Source organism: Pseudophryne corroboree, chromosome 8 (genome assembly GCF_028390025.1).
Source record: "Pseudophryne corroboree isolate aPseCor3 chromosome 8, aPseCor3.hap2, whole genome shotgun sequence".
NCBI classification, from domain to species: Eukaryota; Metazoa; Chordata; class Amphibia; order Anura; family Myobatrachidae; genus Pseudophryne; species Pseudophryne corroboree.
In genome coordinates this window covers 445,917,347-445,942,752 of record NC_086451.1, presented here as the reverse complement: position 1 = coordinate 445,942,752, position 25,406 = coordinate 445,917,347, and the positions used below count along the sequence as shown (strand labels likewise).

General features: G+C 47.2%; 1 protein-coding gene across 7 annotated transcripts in view; it reads left to right on the top strand.

Annotated features, from left to right (window-relative positions):
* Positions 1 to 23,861, top strand: part of AGPAT1 (1-acylglycerol-3-phosphate O-acyltransferase 1) — a 64,911-nt gene extending 41,050 nt beyond the window's left edge. For all 7 annotated transcript variants that reach the window (XM_063938165.1, XM_063938166.1, XM_063938164.1 and 4 more), the window contains 6 exons: positions 8,543 to 8,732; positions 12,399 to 12,532; positions 16,825 to 17,000; positions 17,953 to 18,048; positions 20,035 to 20,107; positions 21,952 to 23,861. In XM_063938165.1, coding sequence (XP_063794235.1) covers positions 8,543 to 8,732; positions 12,399 to 12,532; positions 16,825 to 17,000; positions 17,953 to 18,048; positions 20,035 to 20,107; positions 21,952 to 22,109 — 827 coding nt within the window. In that variant the 3' untranslated portion in view covers positions 22,110 to 23,861. The remainder of the gene's footprint in view (positions 1 to 8,542; positions 8,733 to 12,398; positions 12,533 to 16,824; positions 17,001 to 17,952; positions 18,049 to 20,034; positions 20,108 to 21,951) is intronic.
* The last annotated feature ends 1,545 nt before the right edge of the window (positions 23,862 to 25,406 follow it).

Sequence of the window (25,406 nt, the reverse complement as noted above, 5' to 3'; positions counted from 1 at the left end):
GAATTGCCGTTTTCCTACGTCACTTTGGCTGAGGAACAGCACTTAGAGAAAGCCTCTGTTCTGGATCACCCTTCAACTTGCTTGTATCTTGTGAAGAATTAGTTGGTGCTTCCTACTTTACTGCAGCTCAGTTATTAGCCTTGGCAAGTGGGCAGAGTGGGTGCGGGTTATGCAGTGATGTTTTCCAGGTATTCTCAGGAATTGTATATGCCAGGTGTCCATGATTTGTGATAATGCAACCCTTAATACCCATACATTTAAGGGACATATTAAATTAGCCGTGAGTTCTGTGCTGTGAAGTCCTGATAGATTCTTTGCCCAAAACATCAGAACACCTTGAGCAATTAAAGGGTAAATCTCTGGGCATTGCGCCGATGTTGTGTATTCATTCTGCAGTGTGTAAACTAAGGGAGTGATTCCGAGTTGATCGCTCACTAGCTGCTTTTAGCAGCATTGCACACGCTAACCCGCCGCCCTCTGGGAGTGTATCTTAGCTTAGCAGAATTGCGAACGAAAGATTAGCAGAATTGCGAATAGAAATTTCTTAGCAGTTTCTGAGTAGCTCGAGACTTACTCCTAGACTGCGATCAGTTCAGTCAGTTTCGTTCCTGGTTTGACGTCACAAACACGCCCAGCGTTCGCCCAGCCACTCCCCAGTTTCTCCAGACACTCCCGCGTTTTTCCCTGACACGCCTGCGTTTTTCCGCACACTCCCAGAAAACGGTCAGTTTCCGCCCAGAAACACCCACTTCCTGTCAATCACACTAATGGGCCCTACAGACATGCCGATCCGCCGCCGAGCTGCCCGACGGCGGATACGGCCGACGAGCGAAGTTTCTTCACTCCCCCCCGTCACGCGGCTCCATTGAAGTGCAGGCAAATATGGACGAGATCGTCCATATTGGCCTGCGTGCACAGCCGACGGGGGACCAGCGATGAACGAGCGCGGGGCCGCGCATCGTTCACCGCTGGAGCCTCCACACTGAAAGATATGAACGAGTTCTCGTTCATTTATGAACGAGATCGTTCATATCTTTCTAACAAATCGGCCAGTGTGTAGGGCCTATAAGATCAGCAGAACGATGAAAAAACTTTGTTACGCCGTGAGTAAAATACCAAACTTTTGAGCTAATTTACTTGCCGCAGGCGCACTGCGAACATTGCGCATGCGCAGTTTGCGGCTAATCGCTCCGTAGCGAAAAAAATAACGAGCGAACAACTCGGAATGACCCCCTAGGTGCAGTGCATGAAAGTTAGGGAAGTCATCCTGCAGCCCAGAGAAGGGGCAAATAACATAAGAAAAATGTCCCTGATATTAAATGTACGTTTTAAGGGCCTAATTCAGACCTGATCACAGCAGCAACATTTTTCTCTAATGGGCAAAACCATGTTACACTGCAGGGGGGGCAGATGTAACATGTGCAGAGAGAGTTAGATTTGGGTGGGGATTGTTCAAACTGAAATTTAAATTGCAGTGTAAAAATAAAGCAGCCAGTATTTACCCTGCACAGAAACAATATAACCCACCCAAATCTAACTCTCTCTGCACATGTTACATTTCTCTGCACATGTTTTGACCATTAGAAAAACATTTTGCTTTTGCGATCAGGTCTGAATTAGACCCTAAGTTCTGAAACTAAACATTGATGGTGATTGATTTTAGATTAGTCTTAAATCAAGTAAAAAGAAAGCTTAGTAAATTGGAGGTGTGACCTTAAAGCCCCAATTTCTCCAACTGAAACACGTGTTACCCTGATGCAGAATTCTAATTGAATAAAGTCGAATGACCTGATTTCCAGATAACTGATTTTGACCCTAAATGTGAAATGTGTTTCCTACACGCGCGGCAACTACTAATGCGGGTCATTCTGACCCGATCGCACGCTGCAGTTTTTCGGAGCGTAGCGCTCAGGTCAGAACTGCGCATGGCCGCCCGTCGCTGCGCTACGATCGCCTCTGCCTGATTGACAGGCAGAGGCGGTCGATGGGCGGGAGGGGTGAAATGGCGGCGTTTGGCCGCCGTTTCGTGGGCGCGGTCCGGCCATCGCAGGCGTAGCCGGACTGTGCGGGGAGTGGCCCGCAGCGGCTGCGTGACGTCACACGCAGCCACTGCGGGCCGGGGAACGATGAGTAGCTCCCGGCCAGCACGCTAAAGCTGCGCTGGTCGGGAGCTACTCTTGAAGTGCAAAGGCATCGCCGCTGTGTGATGCCTTCGCACTTCTGCGGGGGGGGGGGGGGCGGCACTGACATGCGGGGCGGAACAGCCCTGTGCTGGGCGTCCCCCCGCATGTATGAGTTCATGATCTAAATTAATTTAGCACAGCTACGATCAACTCGGAATGACCCCCAATGTGAATTACCAATCCCCAGTATCATTATTAGTTTAAATGGTCAGAGATTCTCGTTATTGGGCCTGGGTATAAATTTGGATTGCATCCAACTGTGAATGAGGCCCTGAGTGACTTGGAGCATTCATAGAGACCGCTACTGTATCTGGGAGGTTGACAAGCTCTGCCTTTGTCTTTAGTTCTTAATACAGGTTGAGTCTCCCTTATCCAAAATGCTTGGGACCAGAGGTATTTTGGATATGGGATTTTTCCGTATTTTGGAATAATTGCATACCATAATGAGATAACATGTGATGGGACCTAAATCTAAGCACAGAATGCATTTATGTTTCATATACACCTTATACACACAGCCTGAAAGTAATTTTAGCCAATATTTTTAATAACTTTGTGCATTAAACAAAGTGTGTGTACATTCACACAATTCATTTATGTTTCATATACACCTTATACACACAGCCTGAAGGACATTTAATACAATATTTTTAATAACTTTGTGTATTAAACAAAGTTTGTGTACATTGAGCCATCAAAAAACAAAGGTTTCACTATATCACTCTCACTCAAAAAAGTCCGTATTTCGGAATATTCCGTAATTCGGAATATTTGGATATGGGATACTCAACCTGTACTAGTTTTCATTTCCTTTTATCTTTGTTGCTGTAAAATACTTCATAATTCCGTGGCTGCATGTCAAAGTGTAATGACTCAGTCACACAGAGCTACCGGCTCTTATTGGTTGTATTTCGGTGGCCTCAAAGGGGCGCGCCTCCTGACTGACGATCCCCAGTTTCCTCAGTCTAATGGCAGAAACTCACATTTCTTCCGCCAGATTTCACAAGTACAATAGCTTTTAGGTCAGGGGTTGTTAGCCTGAAAGCAGCAAACAGAGAAAAACTTATGCCTGTATTGCAGAGGAGGCGGATTTGTACTAGAGTGCATTATTGTTACAGGGAAACTGCAGGGAATAAATGCTGAGGTCATTGAAGCCTGCCTCCATAGCTAGGATACGCACTTTGTGTCCTATCCATGGGAGCTGTGGTTATTCCAGCCATCTGCCAGAGCATATAATGATGGCTTCACCTGGGTAATGCCCGACAAACACTCATGTCTGTCCTTACCGCTCAGTGGATGGTTTATCAAACTGGGGGGGGGGGGGGGTCATTCCGAGTTGTTCGCTAGCTGCATTTGTTCACAGCGCAGCGATAAGGCTAAAAAATGGCAGTTCTGCGTATGCGGCACAATGCGCGTCGTACGGGCACAATGAGCGATGTAGTTTTGGACAGGGTCTAGCGAAGCATTTCAGTCGCACTGCTGGCCGCAGAGTGATTGACATGAAGTGGGTGTTTCTGGGTGTCAACTGACCGTTTTCAGGGAGTGTTCGCAGGCGTGCCAGGAAAAACAAAGGCGTGGCTGCGCGAACGCTTGGCGGGTTTGTGACGTCAAAACAGAAAGAATAGTCTGAAGTGATCGCAAGCGCTGAGTAGGTCTGAAGCTACTCTGAAACAGCACAAAATAATTTTGTAGCCGCTCTGCGATCCTTTCGTCCGCACTTCTGCTAAGATAAAATACCCTCCCAGTGGGCGGCGGCATAGCGTTTGCACGGCTCCTAAAAACTGCTAGCGAGCGATCAACTCGGAATGACCCCCGTGGGTGTGGATGAGATCTACAGTAATTAGACAGTCATTAGGTCAACCCCATACAGTCAACACATGCATTAGTCGATAGGGTCAAAAGGTCAACATGGAAATGGTTAACACAAGTTTTTTAAAGTTTTTTTTGTGCCATTTTCTATGTTTCATGATATGTGACCACAATTATAACAAACGTAGACCCTCGCGGACTCACTTCGCTGGTCATGCTTCAGGGCTCATGAATATTAGTCTGGCCTCATGAATATTAAGCAGGGCTCATGAATATTAGTCGGGGCTCATAAATATTAGTCTGGCCTCATGAATATTAGTCTATTAGTCAGGGCTCATGAATATTAGTCATGGCTCATGAATATTAGTCATGGCTCATGAATATTAGTTGGGGCTCATGCATATTAGTCAGGGCTTATGAATATCAGTCAGGGCTTATGAATATTAGTCTGGCCTCATGAATATTAGTCTGGCCTCATGAATATTAGGACTCATGAATATTAGACTGGCCTCATGAATATTAGGACTCATGAATATTAGTCTGGACTCATGAATATTAGTCGAGCCTGATGAATAATAACCCAGCAGAGCCTCAGAGTCTCATTCAAAAGTGGACGCAAATCCCATTATGTCTTTGTACGTAGCTGGACTGAAGAATTTTCATCGTTGAAGTGGGTGTTTCTGGGCGGAAACTGGCCGTTTTCTGGGAGTGTGCGGAAAAACGCAGGCGTGTCAGGGAAAAACGCGGGAGTGTCTGGAGAAACGGGGGAGTGGCTGGCCGAACTCTGGGCGTGTGTGTGACTTCAAACCAGGAACGAAACGGCCTGAGCTGATCGCAATCTGTGAGTAGGTCCGGAGCTACTCAGAAACTGCTAAGAAATTTCTACTCGCAATTCTGCTAATCTTTCGTTCGCAATTCTGCTAAGCTAAGATACACTCCCAGAGGGCGACGGCTTAGTGTGTGCAATGCTGCTTAAAGCAGCTAGCGAGCGAACAACTCGGAATCACCCCCATGGTTTTGCCCAACTGCTAACAAAATTCTTGCTGCGATCAACTCAGAATTACCCCCAATGGGGGTCATTCCGAGTTGTTCGCTCGTTGCCGATTTTCGCTATGCTGCGATTAGTTGCAAATTGCGCATGTGCAAGGCACGGAGGGCGCATGCGCTTAGTTATTTAACACAAAACTTAGCAGTTTTGCTGTGGCTTCTGCGGCGCTTTTCAGTCGCACTGCTGTTTGTTAAATGATTGACAGGAAAGGGGCGTTTCTGGGCGGCAACTCAGCGTTTTCCCGGCGTTTGCAAAAAAACGCAGGCGTGTCAGGGAAAAACGCGGGAGTGTCTGGAGAAACGGGGGAGTGGCTGGCCGAACGCAGGGCGTGTTTGTAACCTCAAACCAGGAACTAAACGGCCTGAGCTGATCGCAGTCTAGGAGTAGGTCTGGAGCTACTCAGAAACTGCTAAGAATTATTTAGTAATAATTCTGCTAATCTTTCGTTCGCTATTCTGCTATGCTAAGATACACTCCCAGAGGGCGGCGGCCTAGCGTGTGCAATGCTGCTAAAAGCAGCTAGAGAGCGAACAACTCGGAATGAGGGCCATTGTCCCTTATACTGCAAGATATAACTCCTATCCGTTACTGGAGCTTCCTCTACAGCCTCGTTTCCCCCCCTATGATCGCAGCCCTTAGTGACATTTAATAACTGTGGCCATTACAGCATGGATTGAATTATCTTGAATATTAAATTCCAGTTGCATTTATAGTCCTCCATTATGTTATTAAAAGGAAAGAACATTGCAGTTGAAAATTGAGCAAAGTTAAATTAACATGACTACCGGTCTCAATCTGCGTGATTAGAGGCAGTGAAGGCTGTCTGGTACACTTATGTCAGAGGAGGCCGTCACTGGTACTGCCGCAACTAATAAACCACCTTTTATATAGTATATCTGCCTTATTTAATCCCTACAAGACTGTTGTTATTATTAACTGTTTCTTATATAGCGCAGCAAACTCCATTGTGCTTTTCAAAAACGACAGCGATAAAACAAAACTGGGTAATAATAGAGGTAGGAAGCTACGTAGATCAACCTTATTGCCCTCGATGTTGCCAGGGAGACCCTCACCCGCCTTACCCCCTGTGTGGCCACGTCCTGGAGAGAAGTGACAAGATTTTCAGGCTCAATTTTATAATATTCCAGTTAGCTGCATGAAGAAAAGTAGACCCAATGCCAGCGAATGTTTTTGAAAAAAAAAATATTTTTTAATTTTGGAACCAACATAATTTGCACAGCATGTATGATTATATTCACCTGCGATTACACAGCAGAAGCTGGTGTTGCCTAGTTTCATGCTCCTCACATGCCTTAATGTATCCATCCCCCTCCTGCCCTTCAGTCTGCTCAGCTAGTGCCTTTAGCCGGGATGTAGAGAGCAGTGCCGGGCCTGGGTACTGCAGGGAATGTGGCCTAATTGTGCAGGTGTGGCCATGCCCTCTACAAAAATGTATGAAAAACATTGTGATTCCAGTCACAGATCCTGAGGGGGGCAATCAGTGCGATCACTCCCCCTTGCCCCTTACCCCACACATTAGGTGCAGGCCTGGAGAAATAGGCTGCTGCCCCTGATAGGTAAGAGGGGGTGGCAGCCACGGACCCCGTTGGGACCCATCTACAAACCTGGGCTCAGGTAATTAGTAACCCCTTTACGCGCTACTGACCATTTGCACCGCCCACAGTTGACTTGTGAGCACAGTAATCCCATATGAGGCAGTAAACGATAGGTGCAGGAGTGATGTGATAGGTTGCCCTCTGGCAGTTGGCAGATGAGGGGCGGGCACTGAGCCCCAGGGCGATGGTGAATATAGAAAATCTTCTCTGGAAATTTGTACCTTCTGGATTGTGGATTGCAATAAACAGGAAATGTTTGTAATGCTGGATGGTCCCTGCCTGCATCATGTCCCTCATATTATGCAGCGATAATGGTGTATACATGCATTGTGTGAACCTGACTTTGCATGAAATGCGTTCAAAAATACATTCATCAAAATGGTTTACAGTAGTGGTGCTAAGATTTTTTCGTTAGGACCGCACATATCTCCCTGTTCCAAGTACAGATGTGTCCCCATACACCAGGCCTCAATGCGACATGCAGCGCGAGGCGCCCGCTAGGAGTGAGCAGCGCCAACTATTGTGTAGCATAGCGACTTTTTCTACACATTTGCATCCTATTCGCACCACAGATGCTGCGAAACACCTCTTCGTCTGTACCAGAGACGCCGGGCTGCGACTTTAACCGCACAGGAATTCATTTTAAATATGTACAAAGTCGCAGATGACGCACACGGAAACTTGGCATGATAAAAGCCGAGGCCGCTGCATCGTAGCACTTCGTATGCAGATTCAGACTCACTCGCACACGGATATACAAGTGTCACATACCAGGTGAATCAGTCAGTCTCCTTAAACGGTTTGTCACATCCCATTGTTTGTTTGTGCGACATCCGAGCGAATAAGACGCTTGGCGCAAGCTGAGTCATGAGACCTGTCGCACCGAGAAGGGATGTTTGCCGCCTGTTTGCGGCAGGAGTGTAGAGGGCACATCTGTACAAAGACTAAATGCCAATGAAGAAATAATTTCATGCACCTGTCTATCATCTGGCCCCCTGGGCAAAGCTTTGGACAGAGGCAAGCGTAAAGTTGCACCGAGAAAATCTATCTTCCACGTGACCCCAGTGCTGTCTGGCAGTCGGCACCAGGAGCGGTCATGAAACGGTGCCAGACAAAGAGCTTGCACCAGAATACAAAGGAAAGACTGAGCGCCTTGGTGGCAGAGGTCACGGGAGGGAGGGGGGGGGGGGGGGATAGTCCTGGGGGACTGGCTGCAGTAATATAGCAAGTATTAGAGTTATTACAGCACTAATCGGTCGTCTGATGTCTGTTATAGTGGGAGGGAGGGGGGTGACTCAGCCGCGCTGGGCTGCAGCCTGGCCTAGATGACGAGATATCGTTCTCTAACTTAATGGTGAGATAAGAACTTATCTGTGTGGTGCCCAGGCGTGGTTACACTGCTGAGAATGAGTGTAGATTTTACTCTCCGCTGCCCAGTAAGTGTGTTCTATACTGTACATGTATAATGTTCTACTGCTTACCTGAATATGGTTTACATTACCTATTTTATTATTTTATAATACGTACAAGGCACTTACACACTATAGCGTGCTATATACATACATACATACATACATACATACATACATACATACAGTACACAGATGGAATCTGCATTAACATATGTGGGAGAGAAGTGAAAGGGTGTTTATATATAGGGGTGGGATGAAGAAAGAATGGAAATGTGCACAGGGGTTAGGGGCAGTCTCGTAGGGCAGTCTCGTAGGACACTCTGAGACATCCTGCCCATCTGACTATCTCTGTCACACTTAGGACAGTTTACATATAGGGGCCACTTGTTCAGTATGTCTCTTCCCCCCTCTGCCACCGCTCCCGTCCCCACCTCGGCCCCCGTCTCTCAGCCCTCTCTCTCTCTCCCTGTGAAGGTGCAATGGAGCTGTCTGTGGCACAGTGGCTTCTCGTGGTCTGTCTGGTGGCTTTCCCTCTCCTCTACGAATGGAGCATCTCCTTCAAGTACTTCTGCAAGATGACGTTTTATAATGGCTGGATCCTGACCTTGGCCATTCTGGCCATTCCTATTTGTGCCGTGAGGGGGCGCAATGTGGAGAACATGAAGTAAGTGATCTGGTGTCCCGGTTCCCCTAGTGTCCATTAGATTTTCCTGCTTGCCTGACTGGTGTTCCCTCTAAACTGAGTGGAAATTACTGTTAAAACTTTAGTTTTTGACAAACTTCATCTTGATTGGCTGCAGTGAATCTGCTGTTCAGTGCAACCCTTTACAGTGAAACGTGTTTCCCAACAATCATTGGGGCAGATGTATTAACCTGGAGAAGGCATAAGGAAGTGATAAACCAGTGATATGTGCAAGGTGATAAAGGCAGCAGCCAATCAGATCCTAACTGTTAATTTACATATTGGATCTGATTGGCTGGTGCCTTTATCACCTTGCACATATCACTGGTTCATCACTTCCTTATGCCTTCTCCATGTTAATACATCTGCCCCTTTGTATTTGTACTACCAAATGAACCCCTCATCTGCCTGAGCTTCTTTCCCCAGACCCTAACCTTCCTGATGCCCTCCATTCTTAACACCTGATAAACCAGAACTGTCCCAAAATGTAGTGTATAGCTCCTAGTGTTGGCCTGTTCTTTCATATTCAGCCTGCCTTTGCTGTAATGGGTGGGGATCATTGGGTCGACCCTAACTAGGTCGACAGCCGTTAGGTCGACAGCTGTTGATCAACAGTGACTAGGTCGACACCTGAAACAGGTCGATGCGGTAAAGGTCGACATGAGTTTTTGTAATTTTTTGGGGGTTGTTTTCTTTGTAAAGTGACCGGGAACCCAAATTAGAGCACCGCGTCTCCTCGCTTGGCTCTCTTCGCTCGCCATGCTTGGGGCAAGGTGCCTCGCTCCGCTACCGCTGCGTTCGGCACAGGTTACTATTCCCAATCGTAGTCCACGTGGAAAGTAAAGGTAGGAGAAGTTTCAAAAATGTTTTTGGTTCTTTTAAACTCATGTCGACCTTTTCACGTGTCGACCTTTGCCATGTTCAACCTACTGAACATGTCGACCTAATGCGTGGCGACCAATAGTGGTCGACCTAATGACTGTAGACCTAAGTGAGGTCGTGCTAAAGACCGGATACCGCTGTAATGTCTATTACTCTATTGCTCCGAAGTTACCCTCTGACACAGCCGGTACGTAGTATTAAGATGTTCTCCTGGTCCGCTGGGGTCATTCTGATCACCTCTCCAGTGTATTCCAGCCTTAGGAAACATTATGAAGCACTAGACAGATTTTTAGCTACTCCTTCAGAAAAATATCTAAAACAAAATTAGATCCAACTCAGAAGATGTGTTAGAATAATAATTTCTCATCCCCAGAGGTTGCTTAAAAATCTCCTTAACTGTATCATTGTCCATTCACACGCCGGGCCTAACATTCTAACCTGCGCTAACGAGCCCCCACAGGGGTGCAAAGAGTCTATTAGTCTGTATTATGAATCCTGACTCAATACTAGTCTGTGTCATGGTCTTAAATCCGTGGGGTAAATTTACTAAGATGGGAGTTCTATTTAAGATGGGATGCTGCCCATAGCAACCAGTCAGATTCTGCTTATCATTCATTTAGCACCTTCTAGAACAGTGATGGCTAACCTTGACACTCCAGCTGTTGTTGAACTACACATCCCAGTATGCCCTGCTACAGTTTTGCTATTTGGCCATGCCAGAACTGATGCAGGGCATGCTGGGATGTGTAGCTCTTGCGCGCTGGCAGGGAGCTACTCGTCGCTGTCCGGGTCGCAGTGGCTGCGTGTGACGTCACACAGCTGCCGCGGCCCACCCCCGCACGGTCGGACCGCGCCCCTAAAATGGCGGCCAAACGCCGCCGGCCCGTCCCCTCCCGCCCAGCAGGCAGAGGCGATCGCAGGGCTGAGACGGCCGTCGGCTGTCTGGCATGCGCCGGCGTACTGCGGCGCCGACGCATGCACAGGTCAGACCTGATCGGCTGCTGTGCGAAAATGCACAGCAGCGATCAGGTCTGAATTAGGCCCTATGTTTTTTGTTTACGAGGTGTCCGCTACACAGTCTGTACTGTGTTGTAGCAGAGAATAATGGTATGGCCCATACACTAAGCCTCATGTGGCTGCCGGAACAGCCCTAGCAGAGAATAATGGTATGGCCCATACACTAAGCCTCATGTGGCTGCCGGAACAGCCCTAGCAGAGAATAATGGTATGGCCCATACACTAAGCCTCACGTGGCTGCTGGAACAGCCCTAGCAGAGAATAATGGTATGGCCCATACACTAAGCCTCACGTGGCTGCTGGAACAGCCCTAGCAGAGAATAATGGTATGGCCCATACACTAAGCCTCACGTGGCTGCTGGAACAGCCCTAGCAGAGAATAATGGTATGGCCCATACACTAAGCCTCACGTGGTTGCTGGAACAGCCCTAGCAGAGAATAATGGTATGGCCCATACACTAAGCCTCACGTGGCTGCTGGAACAGCCCTAGCAGAGAATAATGGTATGGCCCATACACTAAGCCTCACGTGGCTGCTGGAACAGCCCTAGCAGAGAATAATGGTATGGCCCATACACTAAGCCTCACGTGGCTGCTGGAACAGCCCTAGCAGAGAATAATGGTATGGCCCATACACTAAGCCTCACGTGGCTGCTGGAACAGCCCTAGCAGAGAATAATGGTATGGCCCATACACTAAGCCTCACGTGGCTGCTGGAACAGCCCTAGCAGAGAATAATGGTATGGCCCATACACTAAGCCTCACGTGGCTGCCGGAACAGCCCTAGCAGAGAATAATGGTATGGCCCATACACTAAGCTTCACGTGGCTGCTGGAACAGCCCTAGCAGAGAATAATGGTATGGCCCATACACTAAGCCTCACGTGGCTGCTGGAACAACCCTAGCAGAGAATAATGGTATGGCCCATACACTAAGCCTCACGTGGCTGCTGGAACAACCCTAGCAGAGAATAATGGTATGGCCCAGACACTAAGCCTCACGTGGCTGCTGGAACAGCCGGACTAACCCAGTCATACCCCGCAGCTGTAGAGCAGGGACAGGACTCATGCACTAATGAAACTGATGACATTTGCAAGACATTGGTACTCTCAGCATAAAGAATAATAGAGTTTATTTTTATGGATTTTTTTTATTTTTTTTATCTCCACCTAAATTCTTTTTTTTTCTGAGCATGTAACGTTTGCTGTGCCATCAGGGTTATCTAACGCATTTTCTTCTCATTCCTTGTGAGTTTTGATCCCTAAGCACTTTCTGTTTTGCGGAACGGCCTATAAAACCTGTCTCTGCAATGACAAATCTCACCGTTAAAAGTTAATTCGACCCCTAGGTACTATTTTGTGCCGGCGTGTTGGTATTTTGTGACTCAAAGAACGTTATAAAACAACACGCTATAAATGTGAAGACAGATTTTATTAGGCCACACTGTAAATAGACTGCTGTCACTTTCCAAAGATTGTCCACAGTATTGTGTTATTTTTAGAGATGTACAGGTTCGGTTTTACTCGGATTTACTCCGGGCTCGAAACGGCATCTAATTGGATAACGGATGTCACGCGTTTTGGATAGCCAATAAGCAAAACCCGAAATACCCGAGTAAGTCCGAGTAAAACCGAACCCGCTCATCTCTAGTTATTTTACCATGTGTGTTCATTGCGTTTTTCCCTGGTCCTTCTCCCGCTGTCTGATACTGTTCCTGACTGGCGCATTTTACTCCCTGTCTCTGTTCCAGGGTGCTCCGATTCATGCTCCTACATATTAAATATCTCTACGGAATCAAGATCGAGGTCCGGGGCTGGGAAAACTTTAACATTAAGGAGCCATATGTCATTGTGTCAAATCACCAGAGTTCTCTGGACCTTCTGGGTAAGTGATGTTGGTGCAGGACCTGATTAACTATGGGGCGGTTGGGACAAAGGGGCAGTTGGGACTACAGCTCCCGGCCTCCACATAAAATAGGCCCATCATCGGGCCTTCACATAAAATAGGCCCATCATCAGGCCTTCACATAAATTAGGCTCATCATCAGGCCTTCACATAACATAGGCCCATCATCAGGCCTTCACATAAAATAGGCCCATCATCAGGCCTCCACATAAAATAGGCCCATCATCAGGCCTCCACATAAAATAGGCCCATTATCAGGCCTCCACATAAAATAGGCCCATCATCAGGCCTTCACATAAAATAGGCCCATCATCAGGCCTCCACATAAAATAGGCCCATCATTAGGCCTCCACATAAAATAGGCCCATCATCAGGCCTCCACATAAAATAGGCCCATCATCAGGCCTCCACATAAAATAGGCCCATCATCAGGCCTCCACATAAAATAGTCCCATCATCAGGCCTTCACATAAAATAGGCCCATCATCAGGCCTCCACATAAAATAGGCCCATCATTAGGCCTCCACATAAAATAGGCCCATCATTAGGCCTCCACATAAAATAGGCCCATCATCAGGCCTCCACATAAAATAGGCCCATCATCAGGCCTCCACATAAAATAGGCCCATCATCAGGCCTCCACATAAAATAGGCCCATCATCAGGCCTTCACATAAAATAGGCCCATCATCAGGCCTTCACATAAAATAGGCCCATCATCAGGCCTCCACATAAAATAGGCCCATCATCAGGCCTCCACATAAAATAGGCCCATCATCAGGCCTTCACATAAAATAGGCCCATCATCAGGCCTCCACATAAAATAGTCCCATCATCAGGCCTCCACATAAAATAGGCCCATCATCAGGCCTTCACATAAAATAGGCCCATCATCAGGCCTTCACATAAAATAGGCCCATCATCAGGCCTCCACATAAAATAGGCCCATCATCAGGCCTCCACATAAAATAGGCCCATCATCAGGCCTTCACATAAAATAGGCCCATCATCAGGCCTTCACATAAAATAGTCCCATCATCAGGCCTCCACATAAAATAGGCCCATCATCAGGCCTTCACATAAAATAGTCCCATCATCAGGCCTCCACATAAAATAGGCCCATCATCAGGCCTTCACATAAAATAGGCCCATTATCAGGCCTCCACATAAAATAGTCCCATCATCAGGCCTCCACATAAAATAGGCCCATCATCAGGCCTTCACATAAAATAGGCCCATCATCAGGCCTCCACATAAAATAGGCCCATCATCAGGCCTCCACATAAAATAGGCCCATCATCAGGCCTCCACATAAAATAGTCCCATCATCAGGCCTCCACCTAAAATAGGCCCATCATCAGGCCTCCACATAAAATAGGCCCATCATCAGGCCTCCACATAAAATAGACCCATCATCAGGCCTCCACATAAAATAGGCCCATCATCAGGCCTTCACATAAAATAGGCCCATCATCAGGCCTTCACATAAAATAGTCCCATCATCAGGCCTCCACATAAAATAGGCCCATCATCAGGCCTTCACATAAAATAGGCCCATCATCAGGCCTCCACATAAAATAGACCCATCATCAGGCCTCCACATAAAATAGGCCCATTATCATGGCATCATGTTGGCCATACACCTTGAGCGTCCTTAGGGTTCTCTGGGTAGTGTTCCACTCCCCAGAGCTGGCAGCCCTGCCCCCTAGGCGTGACACAACAACGTCACTAGTTTAGGGGGTGGGGCCGGCACAGAGCGCACTGCCACCATCTTACGGCGTTGCCCAGCTGCCAGTGCTTTGTGCTGCAAATAAAATGAAGTAAACTTTCCCACAGTATAACCATTTTCCACATCACCATCCCCAAACCATTTTGGTGTGGGCAGCCATTTTGTGGGCTGTCCCAGTATGCATAGGAATGCAGCCATATGCCGTAGGAACCGGCGTTGCCACAAGTTTGGACGGTAGAGTCTGTGTATTGTAGTATTTGACTCTTTTACATGTGTTTTACTAACGCTGGCAGTATTCCTGTGAATAAAGTGGGGGAGAGATATTATTCCATATCAGTATCATATAAAATCTCAACATTATACACTTTAAGAAACTAAATTCCACCTCAGGAATTAGGATAATTGACACTAATGGGTAACTACTACCAACATCTGCCCCAATCCTAAAATATTCTCTTGTTTGTTATAGTCATCCTTTAATTTAGGTATTTTTTTACGTTTTGTTTGTCATTATTGATGTGTGTCTAGGAGAGTGTGTAGAGCTGTGGACAGTGTTGTCAGCGATTTGTACACAGGAATGTGCTATAATCCAATGGTATGTTTGGAATTCGCTGTGGCCTAATACCAGGGCCTGTATTATTGCAGGGGATCACAAGTTCTAGCCATATAGAGCCCTGCATGCAGCACACCGCTGTGCACCTTAATTATCCTGGACTACTAGTACACAATCCTCCATGCTGAGTCAGAGTCAGTATACTGTGAGGGAGATGTACTAAGCTTTAGAGAGGGCTAAAGTGGATGGAGATAAAGTACCAGCCAATCAGCTCTTAGCTGCCATGTTACAGGCTGTGTTTGAAAAAGCACAGGTTGGAGCTGATTGGCTGGTACTTTATCTCTCTCCCTTTGATCTCTCCAAGGCTTAGTACATTTACCCCTGTGTGTCTCACACAGAGTTGAAGGGGGGGGATGTATCAAACCTTGGAGAGATACAGTACTAACCAATCATCTCCTAATTGTAATTTCTGACTGCAACATGACAGAAGCTGATTGGCTGGTACTTTATCTCTCTCCAAGACTTGATGGTCCTCCCCATGGACATAAACCCTCCATGCCCCTGGCTGGGTTCTTACAGATGGTTTGCGGAGTAAGGTCTGGTTGTGCAGGGCAGTCTGGGAGAAACGCGTGGGAAGACTGTGGTGTGAGTCACGTTGAGCACAGTGATGAAAAGATTAGCAGAGAGAGGGCATGTTTTTGTCAGGCCTGTACTCCAGATCCCTCTCCAGGTTTTGTGAAACTACAAGTCCCAGCATGCTTTGCTAGCTCCCACCTATGGGGCAGGGCATGCTGGGCTTTTAGTTTCACGGCCAGATTTAGTGTGTGTAGCAGGTAGATGGGTAGACATGATCCCAGGCAGTGATATAGGGGGTCATTCCGAGTTGTTCGCTCGCAAGTGGATTTTAGCAGAGTTACACACGCTAAGCCGCCGCCTACTGGGAGTGTATCTTAGCATCTTAAAATTGCGAACGATGTATTCGCAATATTGCGATTACACACCTCGTAGCAGTTTCTGAGTAGCTCCAGACTTACTCGGCATCTGCGATCATTTCAGTGCTTGTCGTTCCTGGTTTGACGTCACAAACACACCCAGCGTTCGCCCAGACACTCCCCCGTTTCTCCGGCCACTCCTGCGTTTTTTCCGGAAACGGTAGCGTTTTTCCCCACACGCCCATAAAAGGGCCTGCTTCCGCCCAATAACACCCATTTCCTGTCAATCACATTACGATCGCCAGAACGATGAAAATGCCGTGAGTAAAATTCCTAAGTGCATAGCAAATTTACTTGGCGCAGTCGCAGTGCGAACATTGCGCATGCGCATTAAGCGGAAAATCGCTGCGATGCGAAGATTTTTACCGAGCGAACAACTCGGAATGACCCCCATAGAGTGGAGGTATACAACTTGTGGGACAGGACCCGAAATAGGGTCTCGGAATCCATCTTTGGAGGGCCCATAATTGTCAGACACTCAGTACATTCTCCGGTCTCCCTGGTGTTCTCAGGAGTACGGCACGCTGACACTTGGGGTCCCTGTTAAGGGAACAGGTTGGGGGCCACTGATTTAGAGTATGGTGAAATATACAGGGAAGAGGACATTGGGGTCTATTCATAAAACAGTGAAAAGTATGGAGAAGTGAGCTAGTGGAGAAGTTGCCCTTGGCAACCAATCAGCATTGAAGTAACATTCAGAATTTGCATACTAGAAAATAATACAGAGCAGCTGATTGGTTGTCGTGGGCAACTTCTCCACACTTTTCACTGCGTCATGAATAGACCCCAAAGTGCTCCGATGTATTGGAAGGCGAGGGAAGTTGCTGATTAGTGCGGCTTTAATTACTATGAAAATGATGATGGCGCGTGTTGCGCTAATGTGTTTGGGTAACGCTGGTGGCGGAATGTATTCTGTAATAATGGTAAATAACAATGGAAAATGGGTCTATCAAAAATGCAAAAATGAAAATAACTATTTGCGTTTCTTCTGCCCCCAGGGATGATGGAGATCCTACCTGGTCGCTGTGTGCCGATCGCCAAGCGCGAGCTCATGTACGCCGGCACCGTTGGGCTGGCATGCTGGCTGGCTGGCGTCATTTTTATCAATCGGAAAAAAACAGACGATGCCATCAGTGTAATGACGGAGGCTGCGGAAACCATGCTGAAGGAGGATGTAAGGAGCCGGAGCATCGTGATGGGGGATGGGTGGAGATAGCGTGGGGGGGGGGATGGGTGGAGATAGCGTGGGGATGGGAGGAGCTATCGTGGGGGGGGGTGATTCAGTCCGATGAGCAGTTTGTGTCTCACTTGTACCATGTCCTGGGAGAAGTTCTGTCAGTTCAAGTTCATTTGTTTCTTAAAGGTGTGTATATTTGTCAGAGGTGACAAATGGTGGAATCATACCTCTGAAATATCGGATGTGACATAGCATCAGGGCCAGAGGAACAGTGGGGCGGATGGAGCTACAGCTCCAGGCCTCCAATTGAAAATAGGCCACACAGGCGGCCATAGATCATAAGTATTAAAATTGCATTTCTATTTTTTTCCACACACAATTCTGCAATTTTAATATTTTTGTGTAATTAGGGAGACGTTGGGATGGATAGTTTAGGGGGTGTACATATTCACGTGGCTCTGGCCACACCCACTCAGCTCTGGTCACACCTACTTGACACTGGCCATGCCCACATTACACTGGCCACACCCACACAACACTGGTCACACCTACACGGCTCTGGCCACACCCATACACCACTGGTCACACCTACTTGGGACTGGCCACACCCATATGGCACTGGACAAGCCTACATGGCTCTGGCCACACCCAGACAGCAGTGGTTACACCTACACTGCACTGACCACACCTTGACTGCACTGGCCACACCCACACAGCTCTGGTCACACCCACATTGCACTGGCCACACCCACACAACACTGGTCACACCTTACACCCTTCTCAGTATAGGCCTTGATTATTTTCAGCTTGAGGCCCATGTAGCCATTACTCTGGCCCTGCATAGCATGATAGACAGTGTCTGGTCTGGTCCTAGGACTGAATACTGTTACTGTGCATTGTCTATATTGTCTCTCACTAATCTCCTTTTCCTCGTTCTCTTCATTGCCAGGTGCGGGTGTGGGTATTTCCAGAGGGCACTCGGAACCACAACGGTTCCCTTCTGCCGTTCAAGCGAGGAGCCTTTCACCTGGCCGTGCAAGCTCAGGTACCAGCCTTAGAATGCAGTTAGAGTGTCAGCAGAGGCATCACATAGGAGTTCCCTGCACAGCAGCGGGCAGTCAGTCAGTGATGTCATCATTGCTGGTAGGTTAGCTGGATGACATCATCACTTCAGTCCTATCCCTGGCTGTTACAGAGGATATTACACGTCTCCTGTCAATGGATCATTCAGCTATGTACTATAAACACATAACTACCAGTACTGGACTGATGTAAGCCTTATCTACCTTCTCCTTCCTATCTGGAGTAGTTGCCTGCATTGCGCTGTGTTGGTTATTATTTGATTCCGCCCTCCTCTTCTTGGCAAAGTAACCCAGAACTATAGAATTTGTGAGCAGAGCGTCTAGTCTGCCCATCCCTGATCACGCAGATGACTCAGATATGGGATAGTTACAGTGGCAAACGCAGGATTTCTAGAGGGGGGGGGGTTTCCAAATGCAGTCCACAATCTCCCACTCTGCAGAACATTGGAGCAAGTGCGGGAGTCTGGGGGAGTGGTAGAAGAGCCTAGTAACAACCCTGGACATTAATGTACACCACGGTCTTTTTATACACTGGATATTGTATGGAATAACACTTTAGTTGGTCTATAGTATAGGCTGTATCAAACATTTAAATAATATAAATAAGTGGTCAGAAAAGGTTAAACAAACCATAATAAATAAGTGTACAAGCATAATAGAACCAGTACTGTACTTCTAAGCACACATTCTCCCACCTCATGGTAAGGCTTCTGTCTCTTCTTCCTGGCAGCTACTCTCTGGTCCAGTGCACTGATTGAGGACACAGATCCACACACACAGCAAACTTGGTAGCAGAAGCTGCTACACTTGGCATGTGCAGCAGATCTTTTTTGTCTCTTAAACTGCATGACGTGTTGGCAGCTTTAGCAATCGTATTATATACCATTGCTATTGTTGTCATCATTTGAGCCATTTACCAAGAGGAGGGGGTTTCCATGCAACCAGAAATCCATCCCCCTTGCGTTTGCCTATGAGTTATACGTAACATATGTGTAAATTCCCTCAGTCTGGTAGACTCTAGGTTCCTCTGATCTTCTCTAAGCCCACCACCACCCTCCAGTGCCCATGGGTCTCCCTGTGTTCTAATACCTCTCCTCTGCCCAGTGCCTGCTTCGTATACTTTGGTAAAACTTGTGGCCTATTTTGAAGCTTCAGTCTCACTACCCCCCCTTCTGCTGCAAGCTATACTGTATCTGTTCTACATACCTTAGGGAATAGTGATTTGCATTGTGCATCATTTGTATTTTATTTTAGTGACTATAGACAACTTCTCTCTTTTACTATGACTTTCGCATCCTGAGGCTCATTCAGGTGTGGTTGTTCTTGCTGCTGCCGTTGCAGTATTTTGCCGTACGCAGTTGCGATTATATGCTAATTTGGGCAGAAGCTAACCTGAGCATAGGGATGCCCACTGGTGTTGAATCATTTCCGTACGATGGCGTGTAACTGCTGATGCATCGGTACCATCGTCACAAATCGGGTCATCACGCAGAGTCTGAGCGCCTCTGTAGACGTGCAGGCTGAGCTGCTTTTCCAGGACGCAGAGGGCTCTCTAGTAGCAAGTAAGATTGCAACTGCTAATTTTTGCATGCCCAAAAACAGCGTCTGAATGGCCATGACACGCCTGCGTTTACCTGACCACTCCCCGTTACCAACCCCAAAAGCTGTCTTCCTCTCACTCCCTCGGCGACTCATTACTCGGTGGGATTCCCATCGCTATTAACTCGCTATTGGATATTAAGAAAACATCAGCCGATGTACGTACAATCGCCGCTGTGCGACCGCACCTGAACGAGGCTCATGATGCATCTAGCTTGTTTTCTTACGTCTCGTATTACACTTGACTTCACTTCCTGATCAGTGGTTTATACTATTTGCAGCCTTCTGGTTTTTGAAGTACACGATTTAACCTTATTTTTGGTACATTAAACTGTTGCTGTGTTCCTCAGGTGCCGGTTATTCCTGTCATCATGTCTTCCTATAAGGACTTCTACAGCAAGAATGACAAAAAGTTCACTACAGGTGAGATCCTGTGATGGGTGTATATGACAGTGTTACCTATGTACACCATAATGTACCCTCCAAAACACGTTGCCTCTTGTGGCATGATCCTGCTGCTTCAGACCACTGACAAAAGCCGCGGCTTGATAAGTATTGTGACGGGATGTGGAACATTGATACCTGGAGGCAGCAGGAAGACCTGATGATGACTTGGTCCCGGTGGCCTCTTTGTTGGGTGGTCAAGAACATCTCATATAGTAAACCGCCCAGTCAGTTTCCTCTCACCACCCATGGGTCCCTGAGAGTTTTGCGTAGAGTAACATAGATAAACTTATCAACACTCACCTTTTCTCTTACCATCTTACCTTGGGTAGGATAAGGCAACCAGTGACCTTACTGAGGTCTGATGGGTCTCGGATCTTGGGGCTTTATGCTCATGAGAGGTCCAGGGTATGGAGACATCATGTTGGGTGCATTGTAGCAGGCTGACGAGGAAGGGTAGCAGATGGTGGAAGGGTAATAGTGATGGGTGAGTTGTTATGGCAACAATGAAACAAGGGTATCTGAACACTGTGAGCCTCATAGGCCTCTGCAATTGGGCAGTTACCGCAAGATAATGCTCCTTGCTGTTCCTCAGATTTGCTTCATGTCATTTGAAGGCCTTAGTCTATAATTTACCAAATATAAGATTAGTACCATATCTTGTGGCCCTGATCTAGTGATGAGGAATTCCATAAATATAAGTAATAGTGATCCACCATTAACTGAACTTAAAAAAGGCTGATTATACTAAAAAAACGAATGTATTTATTCATAGGGGGATATTCTTTTAAGTGCCGTTTTTTCGACTGGTCGAAAAAAACGGCACTAATTTGATACAAAGTATGCAATCGCGGGCGTTTTGGCCCATTTTTTTATCCATTTTCGCCCATGCAGTTTCACTTTTTTTTTTTTGTCAAATCTTTTTTTTTTTTTTCAAATCGGCATGGGTGAAAATTGCGCCAAAAATGGGCGACAACACCCGCGAATTAGCCAAAACACGTGTATCGGCAGTGAATTCGCTGATACACGTGGTTTTCGCCAGTGACGGATTTTTCGACCAGTCGGTAAAAAATGGCACGGTCATTGAATAGCTCGAATATAAATTCAACCTAAAAACGGGCGAAAAAGTATTAATATGATAAGCAGGATTAAAAAATGTTTCCATTAAAACCTTAATGCAAAAAAAAAAAAAAAAACTGGTTTAAACAAAAAAAACAAAACAGTTTAACCCCCAAAAAAGTTTGTTTGAAAAATAAATAAATAAATAAATTAAAAATATTTTTTTTTCCTGACCCTGCTTTGTGCTGATGGGTGGATTCCGTCTGAGCCGGGTGCTTTGTGTAGCATATTGATGTTTAGCTGTAACTGTACCCTCTCCTGTGTTGGGCAAGGGACTTTTAATAGTGTGCATAAGCCATTGCCACATTCACGATGTTACAGAGCTTATTACCTATCACTAGCTACAGTATAAATCCAGTGGAGTTACTGTGGGATAGGGTTCTACACGGTTCTCAAACTAGAGATCCACCACCAGCTAATTTGCAGAGACTCTGGGGCGCATTGGAGTCCATGTCCCAGTGAGATGGGCTCAGCCTGTTTTTGGGGCAGGTGGTGGTCAGCACTTTGCTTTTGGCTAGCTGTATCGGATAAAGTGTCCACTCTGTGTCTATCACCCTTTTGCCTGTTGCTCTTTAAATACGCACTTTTAGTTTGTCACCTTAATGAGCTATAAGTCAGCCACTGGCGCTGGAGGTTTGTAGGAGAAAGTATAATGTATGTCAGTAGATTTTCACCTTCTCGTGATCACCTCTTTGTCCTTTCAGGAAAGTGCACCGTGCAGATCCTTCCAGGGGTTCCTACTAGGGGTTTATGCTCGGACGACGTCCCTGACCTTGCTGATGAAGTCCGGGCGTTGATGCTTGAGGCTTTCACTCACATCTCAACTGAACGTCCTGGGAAAGAGCCCGGGGGTGTACATTGATCACCCTTCCACCATCCTTTACTATCATCCTTGGCCAGGGAACCCCCAACCATGCAGGAGAAATCGAGAGGAAGGATACCACTGAGAGAGAGGAGAGAACAAGATGGCTATAACAGTATCCCTTAACACAAGGACTGATGCCTGTGGAACAGATTCATTCCATAAAATAAGTGAGAGATTTGCTACCACCAGGAGAAGAGAACAAGGAGAGAGGCTCTACTGACAGTAATTGGAGTTTACCTGAGGCCAAAGCAACAATAGACATTGGAGATAGTGAGAAATGACAGTCCATCCCCACCAAAAATGGTGCCGAATTTCAGTCACATATAGAATTTATAGAGAATCTTCCTAAGATGCAGTGGGTGAATGATGTCGTAGGATACGGAAAGGGTGGATGAAAGGTCAACCCTGTGAGAAGAGACAGAAGGACAAGGATTGACAGAGGATTTTCAATAAAGGGTTGAGGTTAGGGCAGATGTTTGGTCGTCCCAGCTGAGATGCAGGATAAAGTCGTACAGACACAGAAGAGTCCTCTGGAACGGAGCAGGATGTAGACCATATGGGTAATTGTCTCGCTCCAGGAGACAACTGCTTAGGAATATTAAGGGGAAAAATGTCACCAATCCAAACGTAAAAATGCAAGGAAAAATTAATTTTATGTTAACGTAAAGGGAATTTAACGTTGCCAATTTTGGAATAATGTTAGGGGAACACGGGGAAAGTACTTGGACAACATTCCATGACTGGGAGGGGGATGGGATTCTTCAAAATGAAAGACCCAATTTGGATATTTATGAGGGGGGGTGCCTTAATTCTATATTTATTAATGTGAGGCAAGCGCTAGTCTCTCCACCTCTCTCCTTGCCAAGTCTCCACGGTTACCGTCTTCTCTCTCTTCTCTCAACTCCAGTCTCTCTTTCCATTCAAAACAATAATTTGCCGGGAATGGAGCAGGTCAGTTATTTAGGGGATAGGATGTGAAGAATGGCCCTAATTAACTGCTCTCTTCAGCCTTCGATCTCTGTAAAACGATACGGACTTGAAATGGGAGCAGGAACTGATCTGCCCAAATTTGGCCTCTGCCCAGGAAGCCTTCCCATGTCCTCCAGCCTCCATCACTCCACAACCACCGACCCGCGACTTTCCACCTCTACCCATATTCCTGTCTCGTGGCCTAAGAATATCCACATTTTGTTACACTCCATTGCCCAACCCCTTATTTGTCTTCATATTTACCTCCCCTTTCCACGTGCTCCTCATTTACAAGTGGGAGGTGTGGGAGATATACATGTGCCAATGTATTCGTAGCTATGGATTAGGGGGAAGAGGATGTCATGTGGGTATGACGTGGGGCGGGATGATGCATGGACGGGAGGGGGCATATTAATCTCCTGTCCTGTATATGTGAATTAGCATTGCACAAACTTTTCTGGGTCACCTGTGTGTATGCTTTGTTATTTCACATCACAGCTCGGCCTACTGAGGTGGTTTCAGAGTGACGGGAAGATGCTCAGTGGTAGAAGTGTGGTTGGGATTTTGCTTGGGGTCTCCAGTCTCCATGTTGCCTGTGATATTTAAACACTGTACATACTGTATAATTTTCTGTAGCATTTTATCACATCTAGGATGAATGTTTTAAAGTAACTGGCTAGTTTGTAGTAATCTACAACATGGTGCCAAACCGTGTATGTGGCAAACACAAAGGCAATAAATGAAAGGTTTGCTAAACTTAAAATTAGTTTTAAACCCAGACCACCTAACGTGCCCGCATAATCTTTATTCAGAGTCAGACGCAAGTGCAAATGCAAATTTTGATCTGCGACTCTATCTCTTTTCTCCACCTGGCTGTGACTCTTTCTCCCTGACTACGGCTCCCTCCCCCTGGCTGCGACTCTTTCTCCATGGCTGTGACTTCCTCCCCCTGGCTGCGACTCTTTCTCCCTGGCTGCGACTCCCTCCGCCCTAGCTGCGGGTCCCTTCCCCTGGCTGTGACTCTTTCGCCATGACTGTGACTTCCTTCCCCTGGATGCAACTTCCTCCCCCTGACTGCGACTCCCTCCCCCTAGGTGCGACTCCCTCCCCCTAGCTGCAACTCTTTCTCCCTGGCCGCGACTCCCTCCCCACTGGCTGCGACTCCCTCCCCCTGGCTGCGGCTCCCTCCTCATTGGCTGGGACTCCCTCCCCCCTGCCTGCGACTCCTTCCCCCTGCCTGCGACTCCCTTCCCCCTGACTGCGACTCCCTTTCCCCTGACTGCGACTTCCTCTCCCTAGGTGCGACTCCCTCCCCCTAGCTGCAACTCTTTCTCCCTGGCTGCGTCTCCCTCCCCTCCGCCTGTGACTCCTTCCCCCTGCCTGCAACTCCTTCCCCCTGACTGCGACTCCCTTCCCCCTGACTGCAACTTCCTCTTCCCTGCCTGCAACTCCATTTCCCCTGATTGCGACTCCCTGACCCTGGCTGCAACTTCCTCCCATTGTTGCACCTGGCTGAGATCAGGCTGCGAATGGAGGCGTGGCTTCACGGACAGTACAGAAAATGCTATAAATCACAGCACACAATGGAAATATATTGAAGTTAGTACCCAGCCTGATCTGTTAAAGTACCCATGTGGCTTGTGGCATTGGAATTGATCTCACGAAAGTCACGGAAATTAAATTTTTCACTTCAACACTTACACAATTCTGGTCAACATTATCGGCACCCTTATATCTGCTGGAAGAAGGGAATGTAGTGCAGCAGTTTGGTTCATGTTTGCACAGAACAGCCCGAGATAAAGCAATAACAGCGGCTGGGATACGTAAAGGCAGCGGGCGGAGTCTTCATTAGAAATACGCCCACCACCAGCTTTTGTGATCTGCAGCTGCATCCGAACACCCAGCATCGGATCCTTCTGCGTGATCAGCATTCATCTCAGGTTATTTAGGATGTTTTCACGCGGCCGGAGTCAGTGACGCTGCGCTGGAAGACACACACACTGGCTTTGCCCGACACGCCCCCGTTTTTTGAGAATGCTTCCTATCCCATCCAATCCCCCAAACGGTGCAGGGGCTCTGGGGGCAGTGCGTGTAATCCTGCGGAACGGGGCAGCATGGCAGATCTCACACCATCGATGATGTACGTAAACCATCGGGTGTGCGCACATCTCTGGATCATGTCCGTGGAAAAACCACAATCCGTCATATTTTCTGTGGACAGTGGAAACCAACATACTCTTTGGCAATGCAGACCAACAATTTGTTTATAGGCCGCAAAATGAAGCTTCTTAGGAGAAGACCACCTGCCTACGGTCACACATGGTG